Here is a 15,465-nt window from a genome sequence, read left to right on the forward strand (position 1 = left end):
ATATAAAAGTGTCAACTATTGTGGGTGAGATTTGTGTAATATAAATACACTCGTGGCTACGCAATTATTACCACTCAAAATTTTCAAGTATTGTGCATATTTGACTACACTTTATAGTAGCACTTTTTGCGGTATAGAAATTTTTATTTAGAAATAAGTTAACGACATGTTATTAATCAAAATTATTAAAAAATAAAAACGCATTCAGCTATATATAAATCAAAGATTGAAAGATAGTGAGCTTTACAAACTGAGCTCAAAATGTAAGAGACTGACTTGCGATGAAAAAATGATATTTTTTTATTTTTCTTAATTTAATTTCATTTGCACTATAATTGAAATTAATATTTTACTTTAATTTTTTTTATTGAAACACGAAGTTTAGTCGGTGTATTACTTTAAAACAAAAAAATCGGTCGCTTTTGTATAAGCACAGGAAAGCTAATTTACTTATTAAACATAATAAATTTAAAACTATAATTATAATTAGATAATATTATTTAGTTTACTTATGCTTACTAAAGACATAAAAAAAAGAAATTGAAGAAAGTCTAAAGTTTTAAATGCAAAGACGTACGCCAGAGTAGAGAACTTAAAGATATGACATACCGATCGAACGCACATACATACATATGTATGTATCAGAGAATCATACAATTAAAAAAGAATCATATGGTCGTCAACAGCTGATCGAAATAGTTGATTTTTCGGCACAGAGATTTAAATAAAAAGACTTAAAAATAGTAAAGAGGTTGCAATATAGGCGCGTTACCGATATTTTTTGGGTGTTCGGTTCCCCAGGATGTCTATTCTCACCCATACAATATATACAATACTAAACAAACCTACTTGTGATAATTTAAACAAAAATAGATATATTCTTCAAATATTTTAAATAAAATAGGATATATTTTTTGTCCAATTCTGATGCCTGTGTTTCTGCTTAATGAAGCTTTTTGCCCACATAAGATAAGTAACGACACGAGCTCCTTGCATTTGCATACGTAATATTAGGTACTTTTTTAACCCCGGACGGGCTTCGTATTTGCTTCAGTTTGTAAAACATGACGATTGTTAATCGAATCGAATTGTCTTTAAATTACAATATCAAATGATAATGTTGTCGTTTAAACATATGTCTGTATACTAGAAGATACAGCTAAATTTAATTACAAACTTACATATGTATGTATATGTATATGTATCATGCACCATTCAATATATTTTAAATTTAAATACATTTTAAGAATTGGGATTTTATGCAAAAACATATACATACATACATATTTTGTTTTCTACAAATTACAAAATTATTATATAGCAAGGGATAGAAAATCTAGTAAGAACCAAATTTTGTAGTATAAGACCAAATTATTTACAAATTTCCAAATTATTCTCAATCCCACTCTTTAGCTAGTATTCCTGAAATGTCATAGACAGTGTTTGAGAATAAGAAAATATACATATACATACGTATGTAGACGACGTGTGTTCTTTAAACTGATTTATTTATGAATGCAATAATTTATTATAATTTTTTTTTCAGTGAAATAAAAAACCGGAATTCATTTGCATAACAAATTCAATGAGAGATCTATTTTATTTATTCTCCTTTTTACAATTTATTAAGCTAAAGTGTGAAAAAAATTTCGCTTTAATATTTGTATATATTTTAGATTACATTACTTATTAATTTATATTTTACGATTTTTCTTGTGAAAATCATATAGAAATGTAAATACGCAACTCTCAAAAACTAAAAAAGCGGTACTTACTTATATTTATTAAACTAATTTAATATTTTTTTTTACATATTATTATATTATTTGATGATTTTATTTTTAAACTGTCATGCCTATTTCTCTTTACTTCCACATATTCTTTGCAACTATTGCTATTATTATATTATTAATATTATTTTAGGATTTCTTTTTTACTAAATGACATTTAAAATATTATTGTGCATTGGCTTTCAATCGTTTCACTGCTAAGACTAATGTTTCATCTATAAATCTTTGCACCTTGATTCATGCGTCGTGTAAATGTACATATGTATGTGTGTATGTCCATCAATAGGGTGTGACACTGAAATATTTTAATGAAGGCATTTTCTCGTGTATTCTGGGTATAATTTAAAATATTGTTAAGAAGTGAAAGGGCTAGATAGTTCATATTTTTTGCGAAGTAGTTCATTCTGGGACGAAGCTTTTATTACCCTACTATGACATTGAAACAAGTTCAGAAAAGCTAGAAATCAAAAAGTGGTAATTTTAAAACTTTCGAATTTCTTCACTAACTTGAATATAAAAATTATTTAAACCCTAGTATAGCCGGGGAAGTTGCTATTTAAAAGAGTTTTATTATAAATTTAATCTTTGATAAAACCTGTTTTAGAATATTTATTGTTTGGAAAGATTATTTATTAAACATTTCCAATGAAGAGTACGAAAATTTAAACCATTTATCTTTAAATAATTTGTTGGATTTCTTTTTAAGTTGACCTCAGGTCGTAGAATTAGATAATACATATATCTATAAATAATTAAAGTACTAATTTGTTCTGTTAAATTTAACTGAGGTAAAAATTTTTTATTTGTATTAAAACCTAGGAAACTGTAAAGTGATAAAAGTCCATAGGAAATGCTTATATGAAATTTCAGAGAGCGCCGGAATGTGTACTTATGAATGTACATATATGTATGTATGTATATCCTCTTATTGTAAAAGAATTAAGGCTACAACCCCATACAATGCTTTTTAGGTCTTTTAGATTTTAGCCCTTATTCAGCTTAGGAGCATGATAACTGAATAAAGCGGTTAATGCCAAAACGTTTGCGATAGCTGAAAGCTAAAGCATGTTAAAAACTTGTTAAGTTGCTCTCAAAAACAGTGAAAATAATTAGTACATGCGTATATACATACATGTGCGCGTATATTAAATATTTTAAATGGTTATGAATGTATGTACTTGCAGTTACATATTTGGTGAATGCGAGGATTTATAAATATTTTGGTGTTAAGATAAATTGATAAAATATAATTTATAGTTGAAATTTCATTAGCAGAGGCTACTTTTCAGTTTAAGTTTTTATAGGTCCATGCCATTTCTTAATTTTCCAGTGCATTTGGATATGAATAATATCATAATGTACATTAGAAGCTGTTTTTTTTATTTGACTTTTTTGTTGATTTCAACTATTTATTAATTTTTTTGTAATATTTAATTCTGCCTTAAGGTGTTTTTATTGCATTACAAAAATATACATATCGAGCTTAATAACTCATGCGCTGTTATTAATTTCTATACCCATATATATTCACTTATACCTACGTATATAAGTACGAGTGTGAAAATTATTTTAACATATACATATGTTGGGTTATAGTAAAACCCAAAGGCCAGCAATTATAAGAAAAACTAATTGAACCTTGAAGTTATCAACATTTATTCTTCGAACCAACGATTTTCTGATGTGGGCGAAACACACACATAAATTAAGATTAATTTTAGCTTTAAATTGGTTTTGTAATTCGGCCTGTATAACGAAAATATTGTGATACCACGAGTATACTGTATTACAGCATTTCTAAATCAACACTTTATCCTTCTGTAAGCAAATACAACATTCATTGTTATGGGCAAAGCTTTCAATAGCGTCCTTAAAATGTACTATAATCGTTAGACCTCATTTAATATTGTACGTTTTAAGCTCAGTTTAAAAAAGACCAAAATACTCTGATGCTTTACAAATTATAATAAAAACTATAAAACAAACTTGAAATATCCCAATAATTTTACGGCTTGATTAATATATGTACATATCTGCTGGCCTTTTGAGTATATGCTATAAGAAAATGTCGTAATTTCTGCAGGTAAATTTAATAGACTACCATATTTAACAATATACATATGTATGTATGTAGTACTTAACCGTCCCAAATATTTTGAACGAGATGTATGCACACAGATTTCAATAAAAAAAAACATATCAAGCTCTTACAAATGCAATAGAATAGAAATTAATATATTTTATGCAATTTGTTAATATCTTAGATTTTTCTTAAGAAATAAAGCATTTTTGTTCCTATTTTTTTATTTATCAAATTTGTTGTTGCTAGTTTTATTAGAATATCTAACGCAATTTGATAGCTATAGCTAATTACAATTTCCGCCATTACATTTACAATCGCTTAAACACATAAATTATGGCATTTTTTACATTTACATAAGTATTAAAGAGTGAACCTGTACGAACGTTTTATTATGTCATGTATGAGTTAAAAAGTTATCGAATGTACATATTGTGTATGTTTAATTTCTTACAAATACATATATATATATAAAGCTTAATGATTTTTATGAAAAAGCATTTTGTATTCAGCTTTATTTTGTTATGCTCTAAGTGTTGTCGATTTTAGGTTCATAATTTTTACGGTTTTTACTGTATATGTATTTTCGAGTTAATAATGTGTTTTAATCTCTTTCAATCAGCCATTGCTTACATATTTATTACCGATACTACCAAAATGTAAAGGCTGGTGTAATCAGAATGAAATTATTTTGAAGCAGTGAATGTGTCCAGGTAACACATGCCATTAAACGATGTAATTATAAAGTTGACGCTTGTAATGGAAATTATTAATTAAGCCTCTACATTATTCCAAGTCAAGGATTTTAATTTTTTGCAGATTTTGTTTGACTATTCGCTTTCTGATAATAATTTCCCTCATTAGCTTTTTTTAATATTTACATATATTTACGAAATTTTACTACTTATTACACATTTTTATCTATTGTCTCTACTCATTTATGAATTGTTTCGTTTTCATATATTAGTTAAGTCTCCTTAGTATCGTACTATTTATGTTTTTTTGGTTAATAAAATGTTTATAATATTTTTAATTCTTATACATTTCATCTCGCCCGCCCCTCATTTTTTAAAGTTTTTGCACCCAATTGATAGATATTGGTTTATTCAATGAACTTATTTTCTGTATGTAGCATCTCATAAACAGCTTAAAAAATATTTAGTGAAGCAACTTGGCGTTTGGGCTAGAATTGGCGGTAGCCGCATCAGCCGTAATGCTTCTGCTCATTATATTCTTTACTGCATATTGTTTACGCTGCAGTCGCAATCAAAAACAACGAAAGCTTAAATATTTTTGTTCAACTAATGGCAAGCCATAGGAATATAGATTTATTTAAATGATACACGGCAATACTAAAGCGTTTCTTTTTTCGTTAAATACATGTTCGTGTTGGAACATATAGTTGGTAATAACATCTAGGTGATTTAAGCATTAAATTTGCGAAAGTGTCAATCAATATTTCATGAGTAATTAAGACCATTAAAAAACATACAATTCGTATAATTTTAATTATGAAATGGTCTTTATTGGGTCACTGAGTGTCTGTGAATTTTAAGCCATAATAATGTAATTGTGTTTACAGAGTTTTTTCTGACTAGCTGTGAGCATATACTATTTACCGATATACTGCAGCTGTTGTATGTATGTATAATGTTATATAAAACATTTCAAAAGAATACGCTTGAGACCATATAGTATGTATATATGTATTTTTGGTTTTTATTTTTGAATAGTTGCTCAAAATGTAATAATATTCATGCGCAAGCAATTATACCCATCCATTATCATCGTGAGCACTTGCGTATCTGTTCTTGAGCAACGAAAGTATAATTTGTCATTTTGTGCCAAAATTTACGAATCTTCAATTGACACAAATTTATTCCGTTATAGCCATTGTTGCTAATTCAGATTGTACTATTGCATTATTCTTTGAAATCGGGAGTTTCCTAAAATTCTGTGTCAGATTTACTCATTATTTCTGCATATGGGTGAACAATTACAGCAGTAAGAAATTTCTTACACTCATTAATCACACCCTAATGACCATACATTGCTTAAAACTTGACGTACTCGAATTATAGATCGTTTATTTTTAACTGCTTAGTTTTGTTACTAATTCACAATATTTTATTATCCTCTCAAGTTTTTGAAGTAAGTATAATGCAGCATAAATCGTGAAATGTTGTAGTAAACTATGGTTAATATTGTTTGTTTTTCTGATCAGGCTCCATGCTCTTATTTACTCATATTTTCTACGATTTTGTAGTTTTAATATATTTTATAACTCATCCATGTCATGTCAAATAATTTTTCAAATATGATTTTTTAAAATAGCTTACTGCAAGCAAGACGTCCTTTAATCGTTTGATTTTTGAAAACTTTATTTTGTGAAATTTATTTATAATAAATTTTAACTTCAGTCGTTGATACATACGCAATAAACTCTTATTCAGCGACTGCTTCTAATTTGCTACGTGTTCTACGATTTTCCATGTACCCCATCTCCAAGAAATCTTAATATTTTATGACCATACTTTCAAAATTTTCTTTATGAGCGGCGTAAATTCACTGATATAGCGATGGACATGGAATGATGTTTTTTTTTATTAAATTTAGATTTAAGAATAGTGGTGTAAGTATGTTAATATTTCTCTTTTCTTCAATTGCGGTGCATTTGAGTTTAGAGATATGGCAGTAGGCTTTGTATTGCAATTTATAGATGTATGTTTACTAACTTTCGCCCGCAAATTTGCTTCAAATTAAAGAAAAAACAATTGTGGCATAACGCTGTCATAAAAGAAAACGTTTAGAATGTACCACATGGATGAACAATTAGTACATTTCAAAATGTATTTAATTTTTTTTAATTGCGGCAAGCGAAACTAAGCATAAAACATTTGACAATTAAGATGGTTACAGGAATAATCCGTTAAATGTATACTTATGTATACAATTACTATAAGAAGTAAGGAAGTAATTAAATTTTTTAATAATTTAAAATTTTAATAGACAAATAAGCATCATTTAATTGATTAACTTCCATTTGTTTAGAGTCACAGTAATGTGGTGTTATTTGTGCTTCCTGTAATTAGTTTCCGCAGTAATATATATATATATATATATATATATTTATTTATTTATATATAGATATATAAATAAATATATGTATATACATATCTATACGCATATTATTTTTTACAGATTTTACAAACACTGCAGACATTTATAGTGATGCTGGATCTTGTAGCTTTATTACATTTGTGTTTTTGTTGTACGCTGTCGTTGTTGTTGAATGTGGCAGAAAATTATTTATGGTGACTTAAGTCAGTTCAATGAAGGTGCATCCTGGAGGGAGGGGCGAGGCCTGGCTCAGACGTCTGCAGTTCTCGACGTTATACTCGGTGAGCGCGAGTGTATTACAACCTTATGACCGTTCTTTGTCACAAAGCCATCACTTTCGACCAAAACGGCCGTTTGGCGACCATTCTTGCCATTTGATCCACCACCTACTCCACCACTCGCAAGACCGGGACTAACTGGACTCCCACAGACGCACCCTTCTGGGCTATTTAAGCCGCTAGGTTTGTCATCACGCTCGGTGTCTCCAGATTTTCGTCCGACACCAGGGTCGGTACCATCGCCATTTTCAGGGGCAGAGTTGCATTCGATGTTTCCTTGAATTTGACCAGATGTACGTGCTTTGTACTTTCGCCAGGCATTTTGTATCAATCGCGTACAATACTCTTCCCGTTGTCGCCATAAAGTTGATGATACCGGTTCATGTCCTTCCGCATCTGCCCTAGGAGCAATTTCGCCTATTTCACCAGTATCTTCTATTGGATTTCCCTTTCGTGCGAAAAAGTCCTTGGTTAGCGCATCCAAAATATCAACACAATACATCATGTCTCCTCTACATATTGGTATATCCATAGATATGATTTTGTACTTATTCGGCTTATGTATTTGTAAAGGCGGCTCTAAAACATCCAGAAACTCAGAAAGTTGATCATACCGAATATATTGTGTTCCCTCAGGATCAAACTGTTGCCAAATTTCGTAATACATATCATAATCATCATCAGTTAGTCCTTCCTGCACGTCCTCGGTTGCCTGACTATAGTTTTCGAGAATGACAGCAATATACATATTAATAACTATCAAAAAGCTTATAACTAAGTATGAGAGAAGAAACGTTATTCCAACTGTTGCTGAACCACAATTGCCCGGATAGCCCTTGTCGTTGTCGGGTGGATCGCAATTTTCCTCATTGATAATAGCATCTAAAACGCCATCCCAACCGGCTGAGGTAGACATCTGTGTTCCGCAGTGCATTTAGCGGTTACAGAGTCAATTATATAGGTCCGATTGGGTGATTTAAATCAAATACGTATTGGTGAGGCAGCAAAAAAGTTTAGAATAAGTTAATTTTATTAGTTAAAGGGTTGTTTGAAGCTAACAGAACAACATGGCAGCAAAATTCAATCAACTAATTTAATTCGTCCTATTTACATATTTTTTTACTACCTATATATATATTATACTCGTATTAACAGTTTATGAACTACTTGAAACGAAGTATTTTGGAAGTTGGGCAGTGTACAAAAAGCAGAAGAGACGCAAAATATAGTATATATTTTAATGTGATACCTATTTATCTATTTTTCTATAAAAATAATTTCTAGCTTATGAAATGTTGCTAGCGAAACAGCAAACAGAAAAATTCTCCTGGATTAAAGGTACATATTTTTTTCATAAATAGTTCTTTTTTTGCTACGAATACAAAAATCTTGATAAAGGATATTTTAGAAATCAAGGATTTATTGAAGTTTAAATTAGAAATAACTATACTAGTCATTAATTTTCGTGTTAGTACTGAAAGTTAAGCTGTGATTGAAGAAGTAAATGGAAAAGTTGCTTCAACTCAAATATCTTTAAATTAAAGGCATTTCTTTGCAATTATACGGAAAGCGCTTTTATTTATGAAGTAACTCGACATTGAGAAAGCTTCTTAATCAATAGTTGCGCAAATTTATGAGGATTTTTTATTAATTTTAAAATTGGCGATTGTTGAAAGAGCTTAATTAGATAGAAGCAAAAGAGGGTGTAGGATAGTCAATGACGTATGAATAATGATAATAAAAAGTAAGGAAACGCTAAGTTCGGGTGTTACCGAACATTTCATACTCTCGCAAGTTCAAAGGATCAAAGCTGAAAGTGAAATTACTTGCAGATGTAGATAAAATTTTATGTTACAAAATGTTTTGTAAGAATTTAGCAATCATTATTCGACGAAAATGTAAACGTATTGCAATTATATTTAATATCTTAATAACTTATATTTTAGGTCATGAACTCAATTAGTTTCATTACTATTATTACATATGTATGTACATATGTTATTGCTTCATGTCCGAGATATACATATGAGTATATTTTAGAATCAATTCAATTAACTCAAATGACATACACGAGATAAACCCAACCAAATAGTATTTTGTGGATTGAATTCACATATTTTCGGCAGTGAAGTACTTAGTATATTATTCTTTCACTTAATTTTGCTATGATCTTTCAAGGACCGATGTAAACGATATAAGTCTAATCGGAATACTGAAATTCTTATATTAAATATAGGATCGAGAGACTTGGAGTTATTATCTGTTTTTGACCATTTTTAGACGTGAAATGGCATGCCTTTAGAGCATTATATTTGCTATTTTGTAACCCATTATATTTATTACTTCTTAACTTGCATGCAGTAAAGTGAAGGAACCAGATGGAATTTAAAATTATATTATATGGGAAGTAGGCGTGGTTGTAATCCAATTTCGCCCACTGTAACATAAGGATGTCTAGATTAAGGGTACGTATCAAATTCAATTGAAATTGGTTGTGAAACATAGATACTTCTTTTACTTTTCAAAATAACCGTTAGACAGACAAATGATCACCCAACACGTTTCATCATCCTGACATTAGGTGAACCGGTAAGAGAACAAAACTATTATGATCAGTTGCAACATGTTGCGAGAGCAAAAATGTGTATGTATGTATGTCTGTATACTGGAATATGTAAAAACGCAACTGATAATTAAAGTGTGGAAAAATTATTTACGTCTTTTAACTTTTTATTTATTTTTTAACATTTTAAATTGTGGAACTATGAAAACAACAACTTTAAAGTAAACAGTTCACTGAGATAAATTTTTCTACTGGTAATGAATGATATTTATAATTTTTTTTATTATTATGATCAGAAATTTGAATTCATGGTAGTATTTCATTGTTCAGAAATAAATTAAATAATAAATGAATATGCTTTGAAAAATTCGTTCAATGTTACTAATTTAGCTTTTATCAACAACTACCATAGCTTAATCAACAATGTAATATTCCCTCTTTTGGATGAATGGATCAGAAAGACAACGCACCAATAGATAAAAAAGAAATACACTAATGAGTATTGGTGCGCCGCATAATAACGACACTCAATCAACCGCCAACGGGAATATTACCCAACGACAACAACAATAGACAACATGAACGGAACATGAATTGTGGCTTCTTACCTGGAACAGCAATATCATACTCTGGCCAAATGTTTTAAAGTTATAAACGTCGTTAATGCCACTTTTTTCCTGTACATGCATAAAAAATGACATCCCGAAAATAGCGAAGATAAACATGACGAGAAAGAGCAGCAAACAAATGTTGAACAGAGCTGGCAGCGACATAGCTAGTGCGAACAATAATGTGCGGATACCTTTAGCACCTTTGACCAGACGCAGTACTCGACCCACTTTTGCAACGCGAACTACACGTAAGAGTGTTGGTGATACGAAGTATTTTTCAATAATATCACTAAGCACGAGACCTGTTAGAGAAGGAGTAAATATTTTCGTCCAAAACAAAATCAGATGTAAAAAAAGGAAGCCACAATATTCAACGCTGTTACGGCCTACGTGGCCGTATCCAGTATTTATACATACGAATACACAAGTAAATACTAAATACTAATTACTAAAGTGAATGAATAAAATATCTGAAGCACACCTACACGTGGTGTATTTGGAACATTTACACATATTACAATAAGTATATTATAAACAGGACAGTTTTACAAATAAAAAGTTAGTTTTGTTAAATTATCCAAATTGATAATTAGATACAATGTTGTATAGAAGTATATATACATATGTATATGCATATGTCAAAAAGAAAATAACTTAAAATTATTGGCGCTGTTGATAAAAAATATTTAATCCTATGAAAGCCTTTATTGAAGGAAGCAATCTTTGAATGGCTATTTAAAATTATTAAATGTTAATAATATATTTAACATGAAACAATTTTTATTCGAAATATAACAAAACATAAGCTCAACGCGTAAGCAAAACACCAGCAGTGTGTGTAAATAATTGCACCTTTTTCGAAATTTTTATTACATACGCATTAAGGTGTATAGGCGCTCGCAGTCGAAATTTACAATTCGCAAGCGATTAGTTTGGATGCGTAGTTACGTTACGTATGTATCTATTAAAATAATAGTTGAAATAATAAGAAAAACATTAGCATATCCTCTTGGAAGATTTTTTCTTACCTAGTACCAACACTGAACAGTTTCTATGTTTCACAAGAAAATACTTTCTTTAGAGTGAGCCAAATAGAAATTTCAGTTATTGGAAAATGCATGAGTCTAAGCGATAATTCGCAGCATATATTTAGTACCAAATATCGTGAATGAATAGTGATAATACCAATCTGTAATATAAATGTTATATTTGTATGTACATACATACTATGTATGTATGTAATTAATTAATTCATTTGAAGCTACACTCAGTTTTTTACTCATTTCTATTTAATTGTCAAAATGAAGGCTACATTTGGGAATGACCAGAACGTGGCTTAATAAAACTAATTAGTCATTGTGTATACCATATGTAATTTGTTTTTCTATGTAAATAAGGATGTAACTGTAAGTTGTAAGAGTATACAATCTTTCGTCTTTATGAATATGCATAATTAATCAAATTGTTGAACTTCCTTACTTAGTAATGTTAATAATGTTATATCTGAATTTCTATCTGTCGATTTAATTTTATAATAGTTTAATATACAAATGTAGTGTGTATGTATTAATACAAATATGTAATGTTCTATATTTGTTTTATACCTACGAAGTTTATACTATAACGCTTATCAATTATAACTGTGATTTATCGAAGGGGTCGCAAACTACTTACGTAAGATGAATTTAGTTAAGTTGCGACTTGCGTTCATAGTAAAGTACATAATTTCCATCGACAAAATGGACAAAAACCATTAATTGAGATAGCCATTGGATTAAGCAACGGGGAACAAGAGTAAATAATAAACTCTTAATGGGACATTTTGCATTTAAAAAATCAGGTGCGAAGGGCAAACAGAAGTATGCAATAGAATATTCTATTGATATCTCTGGTTGATTCTATGTTTTCTTGGGTATATATTGTAGACTTTCAATCACAGCCATTAAATTGAGAGAACTGACTCGCTCATATACATTCAGGGGATATTCTGGTTCAGGGCGACGTATATTAATATATTTCGCTATTTGATATCACTTTACATTCATTGATTCCTTTCCACTAATTTTTTATATGCTTTACTATTAAATTTTTGCCTGAGAGCATAATATCACTGCTAGAAACGACCATAATACCTGGCCGCAAATTTTCACATAGTACATAAGCTTGTCTGTTATTAAAGTAAAGCTTTAAGCTAAAAATAATTTAGAGTTGACGATTTAATTTATCAAATTGAAAAGGGCGCAAAGCCGCAGATATATTGGATATTTGAAATCGTAAATCTATACATATGTATGATATAGGGCATCAAGCAGATAGTTTAAGTTGTAACGCTTTTGAAGCTTGCAAATAAAAAGGTTCTAATCACAATATAGAAGCCAATTAAATGTGAAGGCATAATAATGTATTGCTAAATTAAATTGAAAAGGTGTATTCATTATTACTAATAAGTACTGTAAACTGTTTTCTACTCAAAGCTGAAGAAATATACTTATGAAGCCTATCTTAACAGTAACGATTTTGAATCCTAACGAAAGCTATATGTGCTATTTCATAGTAGAAAAAAGTATCTTTTCCATAAATAGCACACCCGCATTACTAATGTCTAAATACATTAGTTGTATTTCAAGCTAAATTTTTATGAAAAAGACCCTTTTTGGTTAATTATGTAGTAAAGCATATTTTAAGCCATCTTCTGTAGAAGTAAATTCCATTAAATTTAGGACTTTTACATTTTTGCTATATATTGTTATCATATTTTTGATGAGTTGCCGTTTTATTCCGGCAATTTAAGCCTTTAATTTAAGAAAGTGTATAAATAAAAACGAAGCAAGTAATCGTTTGTGCTTTCGTATAATATTTCAAATAAGTATGAATAACAGAACTTTCAAAGCATTTCAACAAAGAAAAAATATATTTCTATTCCAAACCACGAACTTAAAAGAAATTCTTTTTCGAATGAAACTATAAACAAAGATAATCTATAATTAATCCAGAAAGTTCTGTACATCAAATTAAGAAAATAATGTATTTGTAAAAAATACTAAATATTTTACTCAAGCATACTTATAATGAAATCATCTAAATTTAAAAATAAATTAATTTATGTTTTAAAGTACAGAACACAGTGTTTCATAATTTTACCAAGTTAAGTTCGTGGTATTAGATATACGCAAAGAAATATAATATAAGAACATAACCTCATGGAAGTCAATATAAAATACAAACAAAATGTAATATACAGCAACATAATCATGGAATTCAATAGTCGCGCTATTTACCGTTTTTTATAGTTTTATATCAAGTAACATATGTAGTTTCAAAGTGCAACGAGTGCCTTGTGGTATTTCTTGAACTATTTTGCCATAATAGATTTAAATTAATCTGCACTTATTTCATTAGTAAGATATAATTTTTTTTACATATACTCTTCTCAGAGTTTAATTTAAATAAATCTCTTTATATGCGATACAAAATATTTGAAGTTATAACAGTGCAGCACAAACACAATAGAAATATGATAAATAACACGGCTTATGAACCCCTTAATGATTATTAAAACTAATATAAGTATGTATGTACAATCGCAAATTAATAAAAACAAAAAAAACATATACATACATACATATATACATATGTACATGTGAACAGAAAGGGGAAGCCTTTATACGACACCAATAGAAATTAAAAATAAAAACAAAATGGAGTTGTACATAATTTGATGTTTTTGAATAGCATTATAAAAATACCAAAAAATTAATAAGCAAATCTATTGATTAGAAAACCAAGAGAAATACTAAAGCACAACATATAGCTTTCAGTAAAATAGGACGTCTGGATAATATGAGTATATTAAACATTTTTAAAACACGCGAATGAATAATTAGAAAAAGAATAATGTAAGCCATATTTTAATTTGAACAAAAATATTTATACGTATACACATATACGGACTGCGAACAATTCATAGCACGGTTGATTTTATTTAAAAATTTAGAATTTACAATTGTGGGATTTTACGATCAAAATTTTTAATATTGAACAACAACAAATTACAAATTTACACATATAACGCATATTTAAACGATAATTGCAAAATTACCAGACAAAAGGACTTTTGGCTTTTACTTACCTAAGATGGATAAAATGACAACTACTACATCAAATAAATTCCACGGCTCTATAAAATAGTGATACCGTAATGCGAATATTTTTAATAGACATTCGGAACTGAAAATAACTACGAATATCGCATTTAAATAGTCTAGGACAGCATTATATGTTTCGGACGCATCGTATCGATCGAGTGTCATGGTAAACATATTTAGGCCAATAAATAACATAATTATTATATCGAATTTTTTATCTGTAACTATTTCAAATACTATTGCTTGTGGACGCCACTGTAAGAGAAGAAAGAGAAATATTAAAACCGTGAATTCAAAATTACTTGGGAATACTTCAAATTTGCTATTTTCGTACATATAAGCTATTGTTAGCTTATTTTTTGTAATTATTATAAAGGCTACGATAACATGCCAGTGTTACATATTAATCATCATTTATATTATTTAAATTTATTATTGTTGATCTGTGCCAAAAGCAACTTTTTTCTCAAGAATTTGGTACGACTTTTATAAAAAAAATAATAAGTTTCATTGGCAATTCTTTTTATTACGCATTTCTGTACTGCATTATTGGTAATTTTCTAAAATCTCCGAACTGAAATTTTATTAATTATACAATACAACAGATTTGTGTTAATTTATAGGTCACAAATAATTATTGAATATGCTATTTTGAAAAAGATTGGCAATCTTTAATAAGAGTGATAATTTTTATTGTACTGTATCTATAAAAAGAAACGTGCATATATTTGCATTTAAAATTATCTAGAGAAAGGACAACTAACAGTGAGTATGATTAAACTGTGTATTTAATTAATTTTAAAAGTTTGTAATCAATTATTTTATTAAGTTCACTCGTAGTTAATAGTAGGGTTATTAAAATGCATTTGAATAAATTG

General features: G+C 28.9%; 1 protein-coding gene across 50 annotated transcripts in view; it reads right to left on the reverse strand.

Moving 5' to 3' along the window:
- Positions 1-1,564: 1,564 nt before the first annotated feature.
- LOC105230344 (sodium channel protein para) overlaps positions 1,565-15,465 on the reverse strand; it is a 50,969-nt gene continuing 37,068 nt past the window's right edge. For all 50 annotated transcript variants that reach the window (XM_019991809.2, XM_049455139.1, XM_029552073.2 and 47 more), the window contains 3 exons: positions 14,572-14,842; positions 10,440-10,744; positions 1,565-8,184 (listed from right to left, as the gene is read on the reverse strand). In XM_019991809.2, the coding sequence (XP_019847368.2) occupies positions 7,240-8,184; positions 10,440-10,744; positions 14,572-14,842 (1,521 nt within the window). In that variant the 3' untranslated portion in view covers positions 1,565-7,239. The remainder of the gene's footprint in view (positions 8,185-10,439; positions 10,745-14,571; positions 14,843-15,465) is intronic.

The sequence above is a fragment of the Bactrocera dorsalis genome, chromosome 4, assembly GCF_023373825.1.
Source record: "Bactrocera dorsalis isolate Fly_Bdor chromosome 4, ASM2337382v1, whole genome shotgun sequence".
NCBI lineage: Eukaryota > Metazoa > Arthropoda > Insecta > Diptera > Tephritidae > Bactrocera > Bactrocera dorsalis.